Raw genomic sequence first — 20,462 nt, 5'->3', positions numbered from 1 at the left:
TATAAGTTTTGCTCCATAAAAATCTCCAGTAACCTGATGTTCAGGTTGAGTGTCAGTGTTTGGCTCACCAGGAAACTGATGGTTTTCAAATATTAAACTGTAAACTGACTTTACTGACATGTCGAAGGAAGGAAAAGGACTCAGTCCAGGAAGCTGCGGTCAGACCTCTCACTCCGCCCTGTTCCTCAATCTGCAGCCGCGGGTTCATCAGCTGCTTCAAGAGGAAACTATGAAGGATTCACTGTAACTTTATGGATCAATTGGATTAATTTCAAACGAGCAACAGCAGGTAAAATTTAGTTAAACATGAAGTTGTTCTTTTTGCTTTAAGTCTTTAAGTCGGTTCTACAACTTGCATTTCCTAGCTTGAACTCTTTGCTGTCGCTGGTGAAAACAAATAATTGAGTGAAAATCTAAAGAAAACGTTTCATATTCTGGATGTGTGGCGAATTTATTGTATCGACTGATCAGTGACGTGAACTGAGCTCTGATAGGAGAGATTATATACATAAAGAAAACAGATAAATGTGTCCTAAACGTTTTTATTCGCGATAGTTTAAATAAACACAACATTTAAACCAAAAACCAAGCAGAGCAAGTTATGCCGAGAAACATGCCTGACGAGAATTGTGGTTCTGTTGGACCTCAGTGTTGATTATAACATACTATTGAAGCAACTTGGGTCGGACTCTCCGGTGTTGTGGATTAACTGGTGGCTAAATTAACTGGTTGAAATCTATACGCAGCACAGATGTTTCTAAAACTTAGGTGGCTGCGTTAATGCCTGTTGAAAAATGCTGACTTTGTAACGAAACCGTTTGCAAAACTTTCCTATAAATCCATTGATGCATATATTTTTAATGTCATAATTTTAATGGCTTTTCTATTTTTTGAATACTTGAGAGGTCTAATATATTGTGTGAATTTTTTATTAGTGGGATAAGAGAAGAATCCAAGCAACATATTTATATATGTGAGGGAAAAGTTATCAAGAATGTTTTGGGGAAATAAATGTACAAAATACATGAGAAATGGCATGACCAGAATAAATGACAGAGATCTTCTTCACAGAGTTGGCAGAATGAACAGTTTGTGTTAATGTCTTTTTTGTATCGTTGAAAGAAAAACTTGTGGGGATAAAAACAATGAATCACCTTAAAAGACACTTCTTTAATCTTATTAACAATTTAATATTTAGACAGAAGACACCAGACTTTTTTCCAGTTCAGGTTTGATGTGAAGTTATTTCAATAAGAGAAACATTAGGAACAGAGACGATGTCCTTCTGGAATAAGACACGTACATCACGGTTATTCTTTTTAGTGGAAAAACAGATTTGACCAACATAACAGGATCCAGACTTTGTGGAGTCAGAACTGAAATTATAGAGGATTTAAGAAGCATTATAACAGCATTATAGCATCAAAAACAAATGCATATTCCTCTGGTGGGATGGGAAGACCAAACTTTTCTAGAAGTTCAGAATAAAACATTAAGACGCCATCAGGACTAAAAGCTGCTGAACTAAGAGGATTCCATGTTCAAACCAATTTCCCAAGAATAAAGATTTATGTTTGTACAGAAAGTCTCCATTGTTCCAGATATGATATCGATGGGGCGAAAAATTGTGCTTGTAAATTAGAGACCAGCAAAGAAGCATTTGTTTGTGGAAATGATTAAACTTTATGGGGAGTTTTTAATGTTGTAGTTGGAAAGGAGAATAAAATTAAGGCCATAAAGTTTTGAGAATAAATAATTAGGTATAAAATTCCAGATTGAGGGTGAATATTTAAGAAACTGTTTAATCCAGTTTATTTTGAACATATTGTTTAAGGTTGAAAACTCAAGAGAATTGAGGCCACCAAGTTCATATGAGTTCATTAACAGGAATATTATAAATGGAGGATGTTACAATTTTTAAGGGCTAAAAGTTCACATTTATTAATGTTAAGGTCCAGAGGCTCTAGAACATTTATCAACTGTATTAATTGCTAAAGAAACCTGAGAAGCATCTTTTAAAAATGAAGTGCTATTGTTGACTAATTCTAATCTCTTTATCAGCCATAGTTTCAAATGGTTGAGTTGAATGAAATCTGAAAGTGAGAGCAGATCAGGGGGAACCGGGCAACCTGACCCGACGCCTCGCTTTAGATCAAATCTGGGAGAAGTATCGGTATGAAGCTCGACTGAACAATTTGCATTTTTATACATGGTTTTGATTGCTGCACAAAAGTAAGGGCCAAAACCAAATTTCTCTAATGTTTGAAAAATAAAATTATGTTCAATGGTGTCGAAAGCTTTACTGAAGTCTAGAAATAATGTAAGGCTGTCATTATGGCACAGATCTGCAGTCAGTCAGATCCAACACCAGCCTGATGTTGTTAGCATAGTGACACAAACTGATAAAGTTTGTGAAACCAAGAAACCATTTTGAGTTTCATCAATTATAAAGTTAAGAACACTTTTCATCCTCATTGAAAAAATTTGAGCTAGTATTTTGTAGTCATTGTTAAGAAGGCAGATCAGACCCAATTATCAATCAGAAGAGGATCTTTTCTGGGTTTGGGAATTAATGTCAGAAGGCCTTGACTCAGAGGAAGAGTTTGGTTATCGATGCATTCTGCATCATATTTTAAGTCAGACTAATGATGAGTATACTTCAAGTTCACTTAGGATTAGTTAACTTAAAGTGTGACATTTTGGAACAACTAATTTTGTGCTTGGTGTATTTTAATAGTATTTAAATTGTATTAAAGCACAATTTAAAGTGTACTTTCATGAATGTTTTTGGACAACTTAAGTTAAACTTGGTATACTTTAAGTTTAGCCTTGTTTAGCCAGTTGAGGTTCAGGCATCTGGCCAGGATGCCTCCTGGACGCCTCCCTGGTGAGGAGTTCAGGTCCCACCGGGAGGAGGGGAAAACCGGGACACGCTGGAGGGACGATGTCTGTCGGCTGGGCTGGGAACACCTCGGGATTCCCCTGGAGGAGCTGGAACAAGAGGCTGGGGAGGGAAGTCTGGGCCTCCCTTCTGAAGCTGCTGCCCCCGCGACCCGACCCTGGATAAACGGAAGACAACGGATGGATGGATGGATGTATGGATGGGTGGATGGATGGATGGATGGATGGATGGACAGTTATATTTTAGTGTGTTTAAAGTCCAGGTCAGAGCTGTCAGTCTGTTTTCATCCAGGACTGTAGGAAATACTTTGTTTGGCAGCGAGACTATAGAAAGGATTTGAACATCATTTATTAGTTCAAATGTAAAATAATTTATATTCTAAATGCTCCCACTTGTACATTGGAAGGAAGAAAAAAGTTTTTGGTTGAATTTAAAATAACTTTTGATTCATAAACAATGTGTGTCACTGAAACTGACTGTGATGCTGTGTGAAACATCCAGTTTGCAGCATTAATGTTGAGTTTTTAGTGTTTTATTGTCCAGGTTGGAGCGATGGAGACCAGCGAGCTTCTGGCTGAAACCCTGAAGCAGCTGAGCCTGGAAGAGTTTGCAGAGTTCAGGACTTTGGCTGAAGCAGAGCCGAGCTTGGTGACCTCCAGCCGCCTGGAAGCAGCAAATGTTCAGGATGCTGTTGATCTGATGGTGAAGAGCAGCAGTGGAGGATGTGTGGAGGCCGTCAGAACCGTTCTGATGAAGATGGACCGCTTGGATCTGGTGCAACGATTGTCAGCTACTGACTCAGGAGCAAAAGGTGAAACAGAGGAGAGAGAAATGTTTCCTCCTGAATCTGTTTCAGGAAACCTTGTGAGGAAATGAAACTTATTGTGATCAGTGAAGGTTGTGAAGATAAATGAAAACATGTTGGAAAAGTTTTGTTGCTGTTGTGAAACTTTGTGGTTAAAATTTTACAGTCCGGATAATAAAACTTCTGCTAATCTGAATGTTTCTATTTTTCTTGTCAGATAAACTTTCTGTTGCTGAAGAACATCCTTCACTGGACCAGAGGGTAAGTACGGCTGCAGGATGTGACTGCAGAGGTCAACTGATACTCAGACCATGTGAAACTATCTTAGACACAAATTTACTAATCATTCAAATACATTATATGTAAAAATCCAGGTGCTTGGTTCAGGTTTGGTTGGATTAGATGTTGAGGGAAATTTTGTTTTCTTAGAAAAGTTGAAAGAAACCAAATAAAATCCAGATTAATGTTTCTTAGCATAATATGGATCATGAAATAGAAAACTGTCATTTATATAATCAGGATTTATGTCATGAACTTTTCATCCATATTTATCTAGAAACACATAGCTACATATTTTTTCACAGTTTTTTTTCTCTGACTCTCACAGGTAGAAAAACTGAGCCGTGATTTTTACCTGCTGTTGGAAACACTGAAGGATCTGAGTGATGATGAGGTTCAGGAGTTTAAAATATTCCTGAGAGACTCTGACTACAGGAGGTCTTTGGTATTTCTTCCATTTTCTAATAATTGCACCAACTGTTCTTGCCTTCTCACCAAGCTGCTTGCCTATTGTCCTGTAGCCCATCCCAGCCTTGTGCAGGTCTACAATTTTATCCCTGATGTCCTTACACAGCTCTCTGGTCTTGGGCATTGTGGAGATGCTGGAGTCTGATTGATTGAGTGTGTGGACAGGTGTCTTTTATACAGGGAACGAGTTCAAACAGGTGCAATTAATACAGGTAATGAGTGGAGAACAGGAGGGCTTCTTAAAGAAGAACTAACATGTCTGTGAGAGCCAACATTCTTACTGGTTGATAGATGATCAAATACTTATTTCACACAATAAAATGGAAATTAATTATTTAAAAATCATACATTGTATTTTTCTGGATTTTTGTTTTAGATTCCATCACTCACAGTTGAAGAGTACCTATGATAAAAATTACAGTCTTCTACATGCTTTGCAAGTGGGAAAACCTGAAAAATCAACAGTGTATCAAATACTTGTTCTCCCCACTGTACCTGTTGATGTACTTTGTATATATTTCATGCTCATATTTTCATTTGTTTTACTCAGAGATGCCCTTGGGAAAACAATCTGATCTGATCCATAAAGTGAGTAAATCTTGATTTTCCAGATCAGTGGACAGCAGAGGATAATTATTAGGATTATTCTCGTCTCTCTGTGAAGAAACGTCCTGAAAATGTTCTTGAATCTCCAAGGTGGCGACCATGGCAGCTGCTAAAGACGTTCTTCTGGAAACTCTGGAGGATTTAAATGAACCTGAATTCATGGAGCTAAAACTGTTAGTGCAGTTCACAAACTTCCAGAGAAATATTCCACTAATATCATGGCATGAACTGGATTATGCAGACAAAACCAGAATGGTGGATCATCTGGTTGATAAATGTGGTAAACAATCAGTGGATGTAATCAGGGAGGTTCTGTTGGACCTGAACAGAACTGATCTGGCGCTGAGGCTGTCTGAGACCAGCTCAACATCTAAAGGTACCAGATGATTGGATCTTTAACATCTGATGAAACTCAAACATCTATCAGAGCTTCAAGCTGGATCAGTTAGTCTCTGTTTTCTAATTGGTCCAGAATAAAATGATTTTAAAGCAGAATCTGTGATAACTGATTAATGTTTCATCTTTTCTCCTCAGAGAAACTTTCCATGAAGCTGAACTCTGCTTTTCTCCAGAAAGTGAGTTATGTCAGTTTTTATTGAATAAATGTAATCTTTATCCTGAGGAGTTTGTTTCTTCTAGAGCTAAATCAGCTTTTGGTTGCTGCACATGAAGAAGAAACTCCTGGTTTCATGAAAAGCTCTGATGTGTTTCATCCTGAGAGATGATGAGTTTTTATTCACCAGGTGGAAAAGTTGGAGTTTGTGATGGAGCTGCTGCTGGAAACTCTGGATGAGCTTCATGAAGGAGAGATCTGGTGGTTCCTGGAAATCACACACAGGAAATTTCTCCATGACAGTGGATTCATACCGTTTTGGGCTTTCCCAAATGTGCGATACATTGTGGTGGTTTTTGTTCTGACTTATTTCCACCGGTCAGTGAAGAAGACCCTGGATGCTTTAAAGGAGATGAAGAAGGATGGTCTGATGAAGAAGCTGTCAGACAGAAGCTCAGGACCTAAAGGTTCAACATTTCAGACTAAAACATCTCAAACTTCTCCAAATGGCTGATAACAGTGTTGTGATGTTTCTCTGCATGGTTTGGATCACATCGTATTATGTTGCACCAAGAAACGATGGTCAGATGTGAAACTTTTCTCCTTCCTGTTTCCTCCTCAGAGAAACCTTCTGCAGGTCGACATCGTTCTGCTCTGATCCACAAAGTGAGTAAAGAGACATCAGGAGTTTATTTCATGTCCTTCAGCTGAAAGAGTTTAAAACAAAGATCATTTCTAACCTCTATCATTTAATGTCATAGTTTGGCTCTGAGGAAATAAGCTGCAGTTTACTAATGTGATGAATCTTAGCCGCCATGTTTGTGATTTTCCCCTGAATGAAGCAGCTTTCTCTATAATGAACTGAATGTTTCAGGTGGCGACGATGGCAGCTGCTAGACAGCAACTCCTGGAAACTCTGGACAAATTAACCCGGAAGGAATTTTTGGGAAAGTTTAAAGGAAATTTATCAAAGTTTTCACCAAGATTGATGTTCATAACACAGAGAGCAGAACTTGTTGATGAGATGATGGAGGAGTTTGGCCAGCGGTCGGTGAAGATGATCAAAGATCTTCTGATTAAAATAAACAGAAAAGATTTGGCTGAGAATCTTCAAGAAACTGGTGAGAAACTTTTCTGTCAGACTATTACAGTTTGTATATATTTTTTTTCTTGCTCTATAAAATATTTTCTCCACAATATTTTTCAATCTTTATAATTATTTGCTGTGTTTTGAGTAAAATCAGTTTGAATTATTTTGTATGTATTTTTCCTCAGGTGAATCCTCAGGGAACGAAGACGATGTAAGTGTGACTGATGAACAGATTTAGTTTAGTGGAATTATTCTTAAATATAACTTATAGTCTTTCTCCTTTTTTAACCATTTATCCTAAAATTACCAGAAGCAATTACTGTAACTTGGTTCTTGACACTTTGTGTTTTGTTTAAATAAAACAGTTGTGGCCTATTTAAAGTCCTGCAGCTCTCAGGACATAAATTAATATCTTTATGAATCTCCAGATTCCTCTGGTCTTCATCAGTCTGAAGCTCCTTTGTCCTAACAGTGAAGGTTTAGTTCATCTTTTGTCCTGTTGGATGAAGTGACACCAGATCACTTTGCCTGTTTTTACTGCAGTTATTTCAGGAAACAAGCTGATAAACTGACTCCAGTTTAGTACAAACTTTGTTTGTGAACGACCAGCAGGATAAAATAAAATCATCCTATAGTATGAATACATGATCTCTGGGCCTTATCATGACTTTAATAATTCTGTTGTATCATAAACATAATTGTCTGTTTAAGACATGGAATCTGCTCCATTATTATTGAGAATCAGGCATTACAGGTAAACTAAATAAAACTTCTTTTATTTCCTGTAGTTTCAGGATCCATCAGAATCAGATGTTCATCAGAATCTTTCTGAGATTCTTCAAAAGTTGAACAGGAAGCCTTTGCTGAGATTCAAGTCATTTCTTCAGTTCACCTGCTTTGAGAAAAGTCTTCCACAAATACCAGAGTCCAGTCTAGAAGAGGCGACCTCGACACAGAGACTGGTGGATCTGATGCTGAAGGAGTTTGGTCAGCAGTCAGTCCAGATGGCCAGAGAGGTTTTAATGGACGTGACTGATCTGGAGAGCAGGTTTAAATCACAAGGTAGGAGCTTTATTAATGCATAATATTCCTTATTAACGTTTTAGGCTGCATTTCCCATTCATCTCCTGCTGCAATGTTGGATCTGAAGAGCAACAGAACCATGAGGGAAACCCAAACATCTCTCAACTCTTTTAGATTTATAGTTGTGTTCAGAATAGCAGCAGTGATTCATTACAATATTGTTTCCATAAGAGTTTCACAAACAGCATTTTCTATTTTAATCCAAAGAAAAACAATAAAAATGTATCAGATTTATCTCCACTCTGCAGAAAGTGTTGAGAAGTGAATGTCAGGCTGTTCAATAAATAGCCAGGCTAACATTTTCTTCACCAACTAAAACATTGAAACTGAACATTTCATGAAAGGTTATCTCTCAACCATTAGTTGTTGGTTGTGAAACGACTCAAGTTGAGGAACTTGTGACGGCTGTGAACAGATATTGATCCCAGGATGACTGGAAAACTCTCCATGGCTTCTGATTTTTTGTTTTTCTGTTGGATTAAGGTGTGGGATTGGGCCGGCTGCACTATAATCTGAATCTTGATGGTCTGGAACCAACATGCATCTCCTTACTGCTGTGTTTAATGTAGCATTTCCTCTTTGTTATGAGTCAAGATGATTTTGTTCATATTGATCAATAATCACCTTCAGGTGACTGAAAAAGCCAGAAATCGTTGTATGAAAAATGGTTGACATTATGCTGCCTCACCAGCATGTAGACCAATGAGAGATTGTTAAAAATATATTAAATTACACTAAAATGGTGAAACTTTGTGGTTAAATATTTTCAGTCCAGGTGAAAAAACTTTTGCTAATCAGGATTTTTCTATTTTTCTTGTCAGATAAACTTTCTGTTGCTGAAGAACTGTCACTGGACCAGAGGGTAAGTAAGGCTGCAGGATGTGACTGCAGAGGTCAACATTGACTGATGATAAATTATCTGAAACACAAATTAATGAATTTAACTTTAAATAAAGTCTAGGTAAAATACAAATGCTTGGTTCTTGTTTGGTTGCAGCAAATTTTGAGGGAATTTTATTTTCTTAAAGAAGTTAAGAGAAACTAAATAAAATTCTATTTAAAAGATTAAATATTTCTTAGAAATACAGTGTAAATCCAGATTATAATAAAAAACTTTCCTTTAGATGATCAACAATGCAGTTTTCAACCTGTGTAATTTATCCATAGCTGCCTAAAACTAATCTGTGAAAATATTTTTTCCATTTTGTTTTTATTTCCTTCGATTCTCCTAGATAGAAAAACTGAGCAGTGATTTTAACCTGCTGTTGGAAACACTGAAGGATCTGAGTGATGATGAGGTTCGGGAGTTTAAAAGACTCCTGAGAGACTCTGACTACAGGAGCTCTTTGTCCAGACATCAGTACAGTCTGCAGGAGACGAGTTATCCAAGGAAGATGTTTGGATATTTTAGACATGAAGACCTGGAGAAACAGCCAATGTGGATGGAAAGTAAAAACCTGCAGGATGTTGTGATTTTCATTATTCAGACTCATAGAAAAGAGTCTATAATGGTGACCAGAGATGTTTTAGAGGACATCAACAGGATGGATTTGGTCCAGAGGCTCAGCAGCAGCTCAGCCTCCAGAGGTAAAAACTGATAAAAACTGGAGATTTAGAAATCAGTCACACACGATTCTTAACATGTTCTATATCCTCATTTTTACTTTAACAAAGTGAGATCAGCAGTGTGATCACAGTTAGGAAGGTGAGCTAATGATGAACCAGAATGTTGGGCTTCATCATGTTAGACAGCACAGTTAGTGGCAGCTGCTGCATCTATGAGAGAAACAGAGTTAAACCAGACAGACAGACAGACAGACAGACAGACAGACGGACGGATCATCTGTGCAGAGATCACCAACTCTTCTGGACTTGATCCTGAATAAGATCTACCTGTTGATGTACTTTGTATATATTTCATGCTCATATTTTCATTTGTTTTACTCAGAGATGCCCTTGGGAAAACAATCTGATCTGATCCATAAAGTGAGTAAATCTTGATTTTCCAGATCAGTGGACAGCAGAGGATAATTATTAGGATTATTCTCGTCTCTCTGTGAAGAAACGTCCTGAAAATGTTCTTGAATCTCCAAGGTGGCGACCATGGCAGCTGCTAAAGACGTTCTTCTGGAAACTCTGGAGGATTTAAATGAACCTGAATTCATGGAGCTAAAACTGTTAGTGCAGTTCACAAACTTCCAGAGAAATATTCCACTAATATCATGGTATGAACTGGATGTTGCAAACAGAACCAGAATGGTGGATCATCTGGTTGATAAATGTGGTAAACAATCAGTGGATGTAATCAGGGAGGTTCTGTTGGACCTGAACAGAACTGATCTGGCGCTGAGGCTGTCTGAGACCAGCTCAACATCTAAAGGTACCAGATGATTGGATCTTTAACATCTGATGAAACTCAAACATCTATCAGAGCTTCAAGCTGGATCAGTTAGTCTCTGTTTTCTAATTGGTCCAGAATAAAATGATTTTAAAGCAGAATCTGTGATAACTGATTAATGTTTCATCTTTTCTCCTCAGAGAAACTTTCCATGAAGCTGAACTCTGCTTTTCTCCAGAAAGTGAGTTATGTCAGTTTTTATTGAATAAATGTAATCTTTATCCTGAGGAGTTTGTTTCTTCTAGAGCTAAATCAGCTTTTGGTTGCTGCACATGAAGAAGAAACTCCTGGTTTCATGAAAAGCTCTGATGTGTTTCATCCTGAGAGATGATGAGTTTTTATTCACCAGGTGGAAAAGTTGGAGTTTGTGATGGAGCTGCTGCTGGAAACTCTGGATGAGCTTCATGAAGGAGAGATCTGGTGGTTCCTGGAAATCACACACAGGAAATTTCTCCATGACAGTGGATTCATACCGTTTTGGGCTTTCCCAAATGTGCGATACATTGTGGTGGTTTTTGTTCTGACTTATTTCCACCGGTCAGTGAAGAAGACCCTGGATGCTTTAAAGGAGATGAAGAAGGATGGTCTGATGAAGAAGCTGTCAGACAGAAGCTCAGGACCTAAAGGTTCAACATTTCAGACTAAAACATCTCAAACTTCTCCAAATGGCTGATAACAGTGTTGTGATGTTTCTCTGCATGGTTTGGATCACATCGTATTATGTTGCACCAAGAAACGATGGTCAGATGTGAAACTTTTCTCCTTCCTGTTTCCTCCTCAGAGAAACCTTCTGCAGGTCGACATCGTTCTGCTCTGATCCACAAAGTGAGTAAAGAGACATCAGGAGTTTATTTCATGTCCTTCAGCTGAAAGAGTTTAAAACAAAGATCATTTCTAACCTCTATCATTTAATGTCATAGTTTGGCTCTGAGGAAATAAGCTGCAGTTTACTAATGTGATGAATCTTAGCCGCCATGTTTGTGATTTTCCCCTGAATGAAGCAGCTTTCTCTATAATGAACTGAATGTTTCAGGTGGCGACGATGGCAGCTGCTAGACAGCAACTCCTGGAAACTCTGGACAAATTAACCCGGAAGGAATTTTTGGGAAAGTTTAAAGGAAATTTATCAAAGTTTTCACCAAGATTGATGTTCATAACACAGAGAGCAGAACTTGTTGATGAGATGATGGAGGAGTTTGGCCAGCGGTCGGTGAAGATGATCAAAGATCTTCTGATTAAAATAAACAGAAAAGATTTGGCTGAGAATCTTCAAGAAACTGGTGAGAAACTTTTCTGTCAGACTATTACAGTTTGTATATATTTTTTTTCTTGCTCTATAAAATATTTTCTCCACAATATTTTTCAATCTTTATAATTATTTGCTGTGTTTTGAGTAAAATCAGTTTGAATTATTTTGTATGTATTTTTCCTCAGGTGAATCCTCAGGGAACGAAGACGATGTAAGTGTGACTGATGAACAGATTTAGTTTAGTGGAATTATTCTTAAATATAACTTATAGTCTTTCTCCTTTTTTAACCATTTATCCTAAAATTACCAGAAGCAATTACTGTAACTTGGTTCTTGACACTTTGTGTTTTGTTTAAATAAAACAGTTGTGGCCTATTTAAAGTCCTGCAGCTCTCAGGACATAAATTAATATCTTTATGAATCTCCAGATTCCTCTGGTCTTCATCAGTCTGAAGCTCCTTTGTCCTAACAGTGAAGGTTTAGTTCACTGTGACGTCGTCTTTGGTCCAGGAGACACGAGGGACGAACATGAACCCACTGATAAAAAGCTTCAGGGAGAGCTCAGCTCAACATAATAAAACCACACTGATGGAAAAATAAGAGAAACTTGTCTAAGTTTGATTACAAAATATACAGATATCTGTTTATTCTCAGATAAACAGGAGAAAACTGAAGTCAAACAAACAGCCAGCTCTCTCCTACAGAAGCAGTTACATTATTCACTTCCAGAACAATCAGCCTGTTCAACAACAGGGAACAGGGCAGTGAGCGGCATGGAGGTGCAGCTTCACGCAGCAGAACGTGGACGGGTTGTTGATCCACACCCAGGAAGCAGCTCTCAGTTAGAGAGGAAGAGGCGGAGCCTGTAGATACAAAGCATTACTGCAATGCAAAACCCAAACATCCACATTGGGGACTTGGCACTAACCTTTGGTGCTAGCTGCTGTTTCTCCAGATCAAAATGTGGCATTGAGCACTGAGGTGGTCAGGAAACAACCTGAAGCTGTTGGCAGTAAAACTGTTTTAAAAATAACCACCTGGATCTTCTGGAAAACAGAACTGGAGAGATTGAAGAAGCAAGAGAGCACGATCTCCTGGAATTAGCATGAATTTCACTGACATTTCTGTGAAACTGCAGAATTATTACTGACAACCAAACATAATTAATAGATTTAAAAAGCTGTTTTTATTTCCTGTTGTTTCAGGGAACATCTTTAATGGGCATGACTGATCCGGACCAAATGCAGCTGGAGACTGCACACAAATCACAAGGTAGGAGCTTCATATCACTGCATAAAGTTTCTGATTGAAGCTCTAGACCTCATCTTTCATCCACTGCCTGCTGCAGATCAGGCTCAACAGAGTAACAGGGCCTTTAAAGGAAACCCAGAAATCTCTCAGCTGAATTTGGGTTTACCATTAATACGAGTTAACAAAAATATTTCCATTGGAGTATTGGAAACAAAGCATTTTATATTCTAATAAAAACATAATCAGTAATTTAGCTCATGTTTTTCCATTCTGCAGAAAGTGTAGAAAATTGAATATCAGGCTGTTCAGTAAATAGCAGTTAGCATTTTCTCCACCAACTGAAATATTTACTGTATAAACTGAAAAATTCCTCTTTTTTTACTTCAATGAGTTGTGAACGGTTACTCATCCAGTTTATCAATCACATCATCAAACAGGCTAAAATCTAAAGTTAAGAGGCAATGCTAATATTTTAAATTAATTTGTATAACTGACATTATGCTGCCCTCATGATGTGTTGCTCTTACAAAGCTAGACAGCTAGCTAACACTTGAGTTGAAAATAATCCAGTCCTTGATAGTTTTCTTGTTTTATTTTGCAAGTCTTTTCTGATTAGTTTTTTCTTTTCTTTTGTAAAACTGTAACAAAGCACAAAAGTACACAACAATCACAGATCCAGAAAACAACTAGACTACAGCAAACAAATTACTCCCAATTCTCTCCAATTAGCTAACGATGTAGCTTTAAATATTGGTTGGGAAACGTAAAACCTTTCTATAAAATATTACACAATACTGGAATGACAATTAATAAGATGAACTTACTCAATACTTACTTTGTTATTCAATATATATATAAATTCTCAGGCTTTATTGGAAATATTTGTGTCTGTGATCTTTTCCTTACTGTGTGAAGAGTTTCTAATGCCGCAGAGATTCTTTATGACGTCCCGATTCAACTCAAGAAACTTTAACCGTCAATAATAAGAAATGTATATAAATTATAAATATCAATTATTACATCAGCCAAATATTGATTTTGATTCCCAATAGACATAAGTCCTCACCCATACTATAAATATTAATTACCGTACTGTTAATTTATGGTGCTCTTATGTCAGAACGAGGATCATTGGATTTGAACTCTGTGACCTCTCTGTGTTTCCAATAGCTACTTCAACAGAGATGGATCCTTCAGGTTATGGAGGTGTGGAGGTAATCCATGTGTTTTATAGTCCTCACCTTTGACCCTGGGTTTAATCTACGTAACATGTGAAAGATCAACATGTGGGATGATGTGGTGCAGCAGGACTCCAGCAGCTGGACCAAAGTGGACCCTGAGCTGGACGGGACGTCTCCAGATGAAGATCCAACTTACAGGTAAAACCTCAGAAGCTGGAGGTCAGCAGGTCAAACTGTGACATCAGCACCTCAAACTTCTTCTTCATGTTTGGTTTCAGCCTCCAGTCTGCAGCGGGCCGCTTTGAATGCAGCGTCTCTGGTCTGCGTTGGGTCTGCAGGGAGAAGGTGGGCTTTAGGTACCGGTTCTGCTCCTGGTATGGACACATGGAGAGGATGGAGGGCAGAGGATACCGGCCTGCTGGTCCTTTACTGGACATCTCTGTCCTTACTGGGAAGGTGATGGAGGTGCAGCTGCCACACTGGGTCTGCATCGGTAGGAGAACATCATGAAAAACTTTTCCTCCATGATTTATGTTTTCAGAACCGATCCAGAAGTTTCTCACCGAGTTTCTCTTTCTGCTGCGTTTCAGACGATGTTCCTGAGTTACTGAAGAACTTTGCTGTCCTCCATGTTAACGACTGTGGAGACGTTTTGGAGAAAGCGACCCGGGTCACAAAGACCCATGTCGGGTTAACAGAACCAGTTTTCTCTTTGCTGGGAGCTCTGATAAATGTCTTATTTCCTCCAAGAATCTCCTGCAACACATTAATATACTATCAGCCCAAAACATCCTACCTGAAAATGCGCTTCTACCTGATTCCACTGGATCCTGCTCTGAAACAGGTGATCATTTATTTATTTATTTCATAATATCTTTAACTGATCCACATTTGTTATTTTTAAATTAAAGTCTCGCTCTTCAACAGACAGCTTAACAAGAAGGTAGAATCTGATGTTATCGAGTATAAATTGAACTTAAATGATCACGGATGTTTAAGACTAATTGTTTCCATTTAACAAATGAAAATAATCACAGATTAATTCAATTACATGTCCTCCTATTAAATCCTGTTTTCCCAAATGATTTTTCTGTTTCTGCAGCATCAACTTTAAACTTGTAGTTTTAAATAAAAACATCTTATGGACAGGAAGGATTATTAAAACTTTGCAGTCTGTAGTTTTTGTCCCTGTGATCAGAGATGCTTTAGAGTTTTAACTCTTTATGTTCTTAAAGATAAACTGATTTAATGTTTAGGAGCGCCAATATAAGCTGGATGCTCAGTTTAGATATGAATCGTATTTACTTTACAGTAATGAAAGGGTGAAACTCCACTGTAATATAAATTCAGACATCATTTCTTCATTCTTATTCTCAGGTGAACTTTTATTTTAGCGGTCCCATTTTTTACTTTTATGACCTTCTTCATTGTGGAACCAATAATTATAATATAATATACTGTATTTACTTTAGATTTCTTTGCAACATGGCAGCAGCTTGTTGGTGTCACTTCCTGGCAGAGAGAACTCTCTTCTGATTGGCCGTCAGTGTGTGAATCACTGACTGTAGTTTAAAGCTCTTTGGGTTCCTCTGGATCAGATCAAGAGTTTTACAAAACATTTAACATTTTATTCCTCAGTGTTTTTGTCTTCAGTTAAACTCTTGGAAAAACATCTGAACTGGTTTGTGTCCTGACAGTCGGTCCACAGCAGAGAATCCTCCAAGGGATACGAAGAAATCATGAAGCCCCGACCAGACAAGCCTCTGAAGATGGGCTGTGGTTTCAGCCTCCAGGCCACCGTACAGACGGCCAGAATCCAGCCACCGGTACCGTTTGGACTTGAAGCCCCACATACTCAGGCGTACATCACTCTAGAGATTCACACAGATCGAAAGCAGACACTGACCAGATACGTTTGCCCTAAGATCCATTTCTATGACCGAGTCTCTGAGTGTCACAGTAGGAAACCGTGTTCACATCCAACTGGGTTGGATCCGACACTGAGCGGATCCGGTCGGCACAAACGGTCACAAAGACGCTTAGCATGACTCTGACTGATGGCTCAGCATCCAGCCAGCATCAGATTTACTGGCATCCATTCAGATTGTGGGAAATGAAGGAATTCATGAGAAACGTAGGCGATGTGAACGATCAGCTACCAAATCTGAGCCATTCACAGCCAGACTGCAGGTCACAGAACAACACAGAACCTGTAGTCTGAGAAACTCACTTTTCATTTGGTCCACTTTGATTCTGATGATCGTATTTCAAACCAGAACCGACCAGAGTGACTCTGGTATCATAATCATTAAGCTTCAGGCTGTTTTTATTCCCTGAACCTTTTTGAGTCAAACTGACTTGTTGCTTCACAGGAAATCACTCTGAGGCACGACAGCCTGGACCCGAACTTCTACGAGCTTTTTATTAAGAATCCAGGTGAAGGCTTCAACCTGGAGCTGCTGCAGACTCAATCAGAGAAAGTTTGGTTCTGTGAGATTAGGAAAGGTCCGTTTATGTCATAATTATCACTTCTGTAAACTTTCAGTCTGAACTTCATTCAGCTCGTTAACTCGGCTTAATAATTCATGTTTCACATTGAGATCATTTCTGTTCTTTATTTCTTAGATGATCATCCTAAATCTGGCTCCACTGAAGGTGAGATGCTTCATCTACTTACAAAAAACTGAAGGATTTTTAGGATTAAAATGAAATTTTTACACATTTTATGAAGATATTATTCAATGAGCCACTTTTATATGATCATCCAAACTAGTTGGAAACAAACAGAGTTCAGTTTGATGGGATGAGTTAGACCTTCATCACTTTGATATTAAGAAAGGAAACTACTGGTTGTATCTTCATCATAACTGAATTTATCATTAATATTTCTGTGTTTCTGTCTCTTTATCAGCCAGAGGATGTTCAACAGAAACTGTTACTGTGAAGAAAGAAGGTATGAAATCATAGAAACATCGTCCTGCATGTGAATATTAGACATAACTGACAGATACAGTTTTCTATATTAATAAATTAACAACATGCATTTACATTCAGGCTGTCTAACGTAAAGAAATCACATTTGTTTTTTCTCTTTTTCATCAGAGGAACATTTTGTGGACAAACACAGAGAGACACTGATCCAGAGAGTGAGGAACATCGGACCCGTCTTAGATGGACTTTTACAGAAGAAAGTTCTGGTGGAGGAAACCTACGACTGGATCCGATCTCTGCCGACCTCTGAGTCTCAGCTGAGGGAGATCTTCTCCTGCCTGAAAGCTGCTGAGGACTGCAAAGACATTTTCCTCTCCATTCTTCAGGAAAAAGAGCGATACCTGATCACCGACCTCCAGAGTAAATGTTGAGGAGGAACCAGGGACGGATCTAAGGGTGGCCCAGTGGGTTCTGGTTCCTGCTGGCATGATGTTACTTTTTAATGAGTAAAAACTGAAAGATTTTACATTTTTAAAGGTTTTCATCAGCTGATCTAACAAAGGTTGTTAAAGTGGAAGGGAGATGAAAGGTGTCGGTCGGGTCCAGACTGAAGTTCTGACCGACTTCCTGTCTCCTGGATTTGAACAAGGCATCAGCCAATCACATTCTACCACAACTGAAGAAATGTTTTTGAGATCAGTTTGGTGATATTTTATTAAAATCTTACTTAAAATAAAATGACAAAATCTAAAGGCAGATTCAGATTTTAAAGGCTCAACTGGATCAATCCAAACAAACAGTTAAAGTGACATTATATTCAAAATATCAAAACAAAAGATCCTTTAAACCAGCAGCACTGATTCATTGTTAAGCTGCTGGATATGTTTCATTGTTATTGTGTTTGGTGAATATTGGCATCATTATGATTATTACTGAAAATGATTAAGCATGTCGGTTTTTGAAAACAATTTCAAACGTTATAGCGAATTATTAAAATATAACAAAGAAAAAAGAAAATAAAATGAAAATATATTTTCGTATTCAGTTAATCCATGGCTCATCACAGTATATTACAGTGGAGCTAACAAACAGGGCCGGTTTACAGCATAGAGAGACTTAAATAGATCTACCTGCAGGTAAATCTCAGCAGGTAGATCTATTTAAGTCTCTCTGTGTTATGCCGAGAATTGCATGCCCTGTCGCGGGAGCACGCATCGCTCTAAACCAGGGGTGGAAATCCTGGTCCTGGAGGTCCGGTGTCCTGCAACTCTTAGACGTCTCCCTGGTCCAACAGACTTGAATCCAACAGCTGAATCTCCTCCTAGTGCAGTCAGGTTCTCCAGAGTCCTGCTGATGACCTCATTATTTGATTCAGGTGTGTTGAAGTAGAGACACATCTAAAAGTTGCAGGAGACGTTTAGGCCCTCCAGGCCTGGAGTTGACCCCCCCTGCTCTAAACTCTCGCATATTGATGAGAAAACGGACTGAAATCTGACTGAAGAGGAAACTTTTGAAGATATTCGTAACATTATCACGTTTCTTAACCATGTAAGACATAAAACGGTGGGTTTTATTTCGCAGATTAATTGAAATAAATACGGTTTTTACAGCTTTATTGAGACACATGAGTCGAACGTTTTTCAGTCAGTGTCTGATAAAATGTTCTCCGCAGATGGTTTGAAATTCCTTGATTTTTCTTTTAACACCATAGTAGCTCAAAGAAATGCAAAACAGAGGCCCGTTATGTAGAGCATTTTATATCATCCTTAACTGGATGATATAAAATGTAGGGGGATGCATTTTATCCCCCCTACATTTTATATGTAAAATGTCTAGTCTATTAATGTAAGGGGGTGCATTTTAATTTCTGAGCCTGCCAATATTTGCGTCCCCTGTCTATTATCCTGTTGATGTGAAACGTATAGCAGTAGCTCAGAGAACAAGTGTCATTACGTAGAAAAGGTGAAATCCCTCTTAACTCTTCATTTCTTCAAGTCAGTGATGTTTAATTGCAGTTACCTGTTTTACACCATTTCAAGCTCAATGTCAAAATCACATTTATTTTCTTTAGCTTCTCTGATTTAGCTTTCATTTATAATTTTATAACCATAACTTATTAATTATTCTTATTATAATCTTAATGTGAGTTATTACAGATGTTTTGTGAAAATAAACCAAGAATAATCCCTGATTCTAATTATTTGATACCAAAGTTAATATAAGTATTTTACTTTGAATCTTATCCAATTACTCAAAATGTTTAGATTTCATTCTTTAAAACTTTCATGCTTTAAACTAAGGAATAGTCTCAGCTATTTTTATAAATCTGCAGGTTGGAAACTTACTTCCTCTTTTTCCAGGAAACCTGCTCTTCCTGTTTCATGACTCTCTCTGACTGACTATGATTTCTGATGATTAGATAGAAAAAAGTAGAATTAAAGCAAAGTTTGCATGAGACAAAAACAACACACACAACCAGATTTATTTTATTAACATTTAAGTCTACTGTTGGGTCCTGATGTCACTTGAGTGATTAAATTTAAAGATAACTTTATTTATTATTACTGTTAAACTTAAATCTCCAGCATGGGGAAGTGGGATGAGCTTGGATTTTCTTGACAATGGGTAGCTACAATTAGCTGGCATGCTTTGCTACTATTATGTCTCCATGTATGACTGCATGATGATGCAGCTGTCTGCAAGAATTGAGATGACGCCGGCGCCGCACCCATGAGGAAGACGAGCAAACCTCAGACAAACGTGGAACTCACTGCACTACCCGAGACATTTTGAGTCATTTCTGCCCAACAAGTCCAACATGAGGCCTGCAAGGTTATTAACAGAAAACATCAGAGAAATCAGCGGTAAAGCCCAAGTCTCCCAGCCAGAAGAATGAGGGGCACAAAGTGTCATTGGATGAACGTGTGAACCATGAAACCCTTGAATTCACCGATTCCTGCTGCATTAAGTTGAAGAAAACAAAAACTTTTTTTGTGCAATGCTGAATATTTATATATATTTTTAAATGTTTTTTACCCCTCCAGGGGTTTTTTGTGGCTCTAGTGTCCCTTATATGACAGTAGGCTGACAGGAAACGGGGAAGACATGCGGCAAATGTCATCGGGTCCGGGAGTCGAACCAGCGACGGCGTCGAGGACTGAAGGCCTCCAAATACGGGTCGCGCTAACCGCTACGCCACCACGGCACGCCCCAGAATATTTATATTTTTAAAATATTTATTGCACTCTTCCTAAAAAAACAGAGTTAATACACAGACCATAATAGACTAAAAAATATTTTGCAAGTTTTTTGATACTCTTATTTATTAAGAGTAAGTATTTCTGACTGGAGAGCCGAGGTACAGGATTTAAAACAAAAGTTGACAGATATGATATTGTTTAAGGAATTTAGATCTTTATAGGATGAAGTTTGTCTGGTTACCTGGTGGGACTTGTGTTGTCCAACCACTTGTAGATAACTATTATGGCAACCAGAAAACATAAATGATAATGTAGCTGAGTAAACTGAGGGTCTTCGATTTGCTTCAGAAACATTTATAGAAAAAGTTTGAGTTCCTACATTTGTGCTGCTATATTTTCCTTTTTAACTTTCTTAGTGTGTGGAATATTTCTTTCCAACACTTGATGCTGATACATGAATGGTGTT

General features: G+C 38.1%; 1 protein-coding gene across 4 annotated transcripts; it reads left to right on the top strand.

The window, feature by feature from the left end:
- The first annotated feature begins 4,341 nt into the window (after nt 1-4,341).
- LOC111608146 lies at nt 4,342-18,125 on the top strand. 4 transcript variants are annotated; one of them, XM_023331234.1, is made up of 28 exons: nt 4,342-4,431; nt 5,005-5,042; nt 5,151-5,436; nt 5,595-5,635; nt 5,804-6,080; nt 6,236-6,279; nt 6,488-6,734; nt 6,889-6,914; nt 7,492-7,765; nt 8,608-8,648; nt 9,019-9,373; nt 9,735-9,772; nt 9,881-10,166; nt 10,325-10,365; nt 10,534-10,810; nt 10,966-11,009; nt 11,218-11,464; nt 11,619-11,644; nt 12,639-12,705; nt 13,855-13,898; nt 13,990-14,063; nt 14,144-14,358; nt 14,456-14,709; nt 15,563-15,691; nt 16,238-16,370; nt 16,491-16,520; nt 16,777-16,818; nt 16,968-18,125. In XM_023331234.1, exons 2-28 carry the CDS (start codon nt 5,007-5,009, stop codon nt 17,225-17,227), a joined length of 3,834 nt encoding a protein of 1,277 aa, XP_023187002.1. In that variant the 5' UTR covers nt 4,342-4,431; nt 5,005-5,006; the 3' UTR covers nt 17,228-18,125. The 4 variants fall into 4 exon arrangements, with proteins under 4 accessions (XP_023187002.1, XP_023187000.1, XP_023186999.1 ...); XM_023331232.1 differs by lacking the exon at nt 4,342-4,431 and having other exon boundaries at nt 4,844-5,042; nt 13,993-14,063; XM_023331231.1 differs by lacking the exon at nt 4,342-4,431 and having other exon boundaries at nt 4,844-5,042.
- The last annotated feature ends 2,337 nt before the right edge of the window (nt 18,126-20,462 follow it).

Source organism: Xiphophorus maculatus, chromosome 3 (assembly GCF_002775205.1).
Source record: "Xiphophorus maculatus strain JP 163 A chromosome 3, X_maculatus-5.0-male, whole genome shotgun sequence".
Classification (NCBI taxonomy): domain Eukaryota; kingdom Metazoa; phylum Chordata; class Actinopteri; order Cyprinodontiformes; family Poeciliidae; genus Xiphophorus; species Xiphophorus maculatus.
Note: the sequence above shows the minus strand (reverse complement) of the source record. Positions and strands in the feature narration are given on the sequence as shown.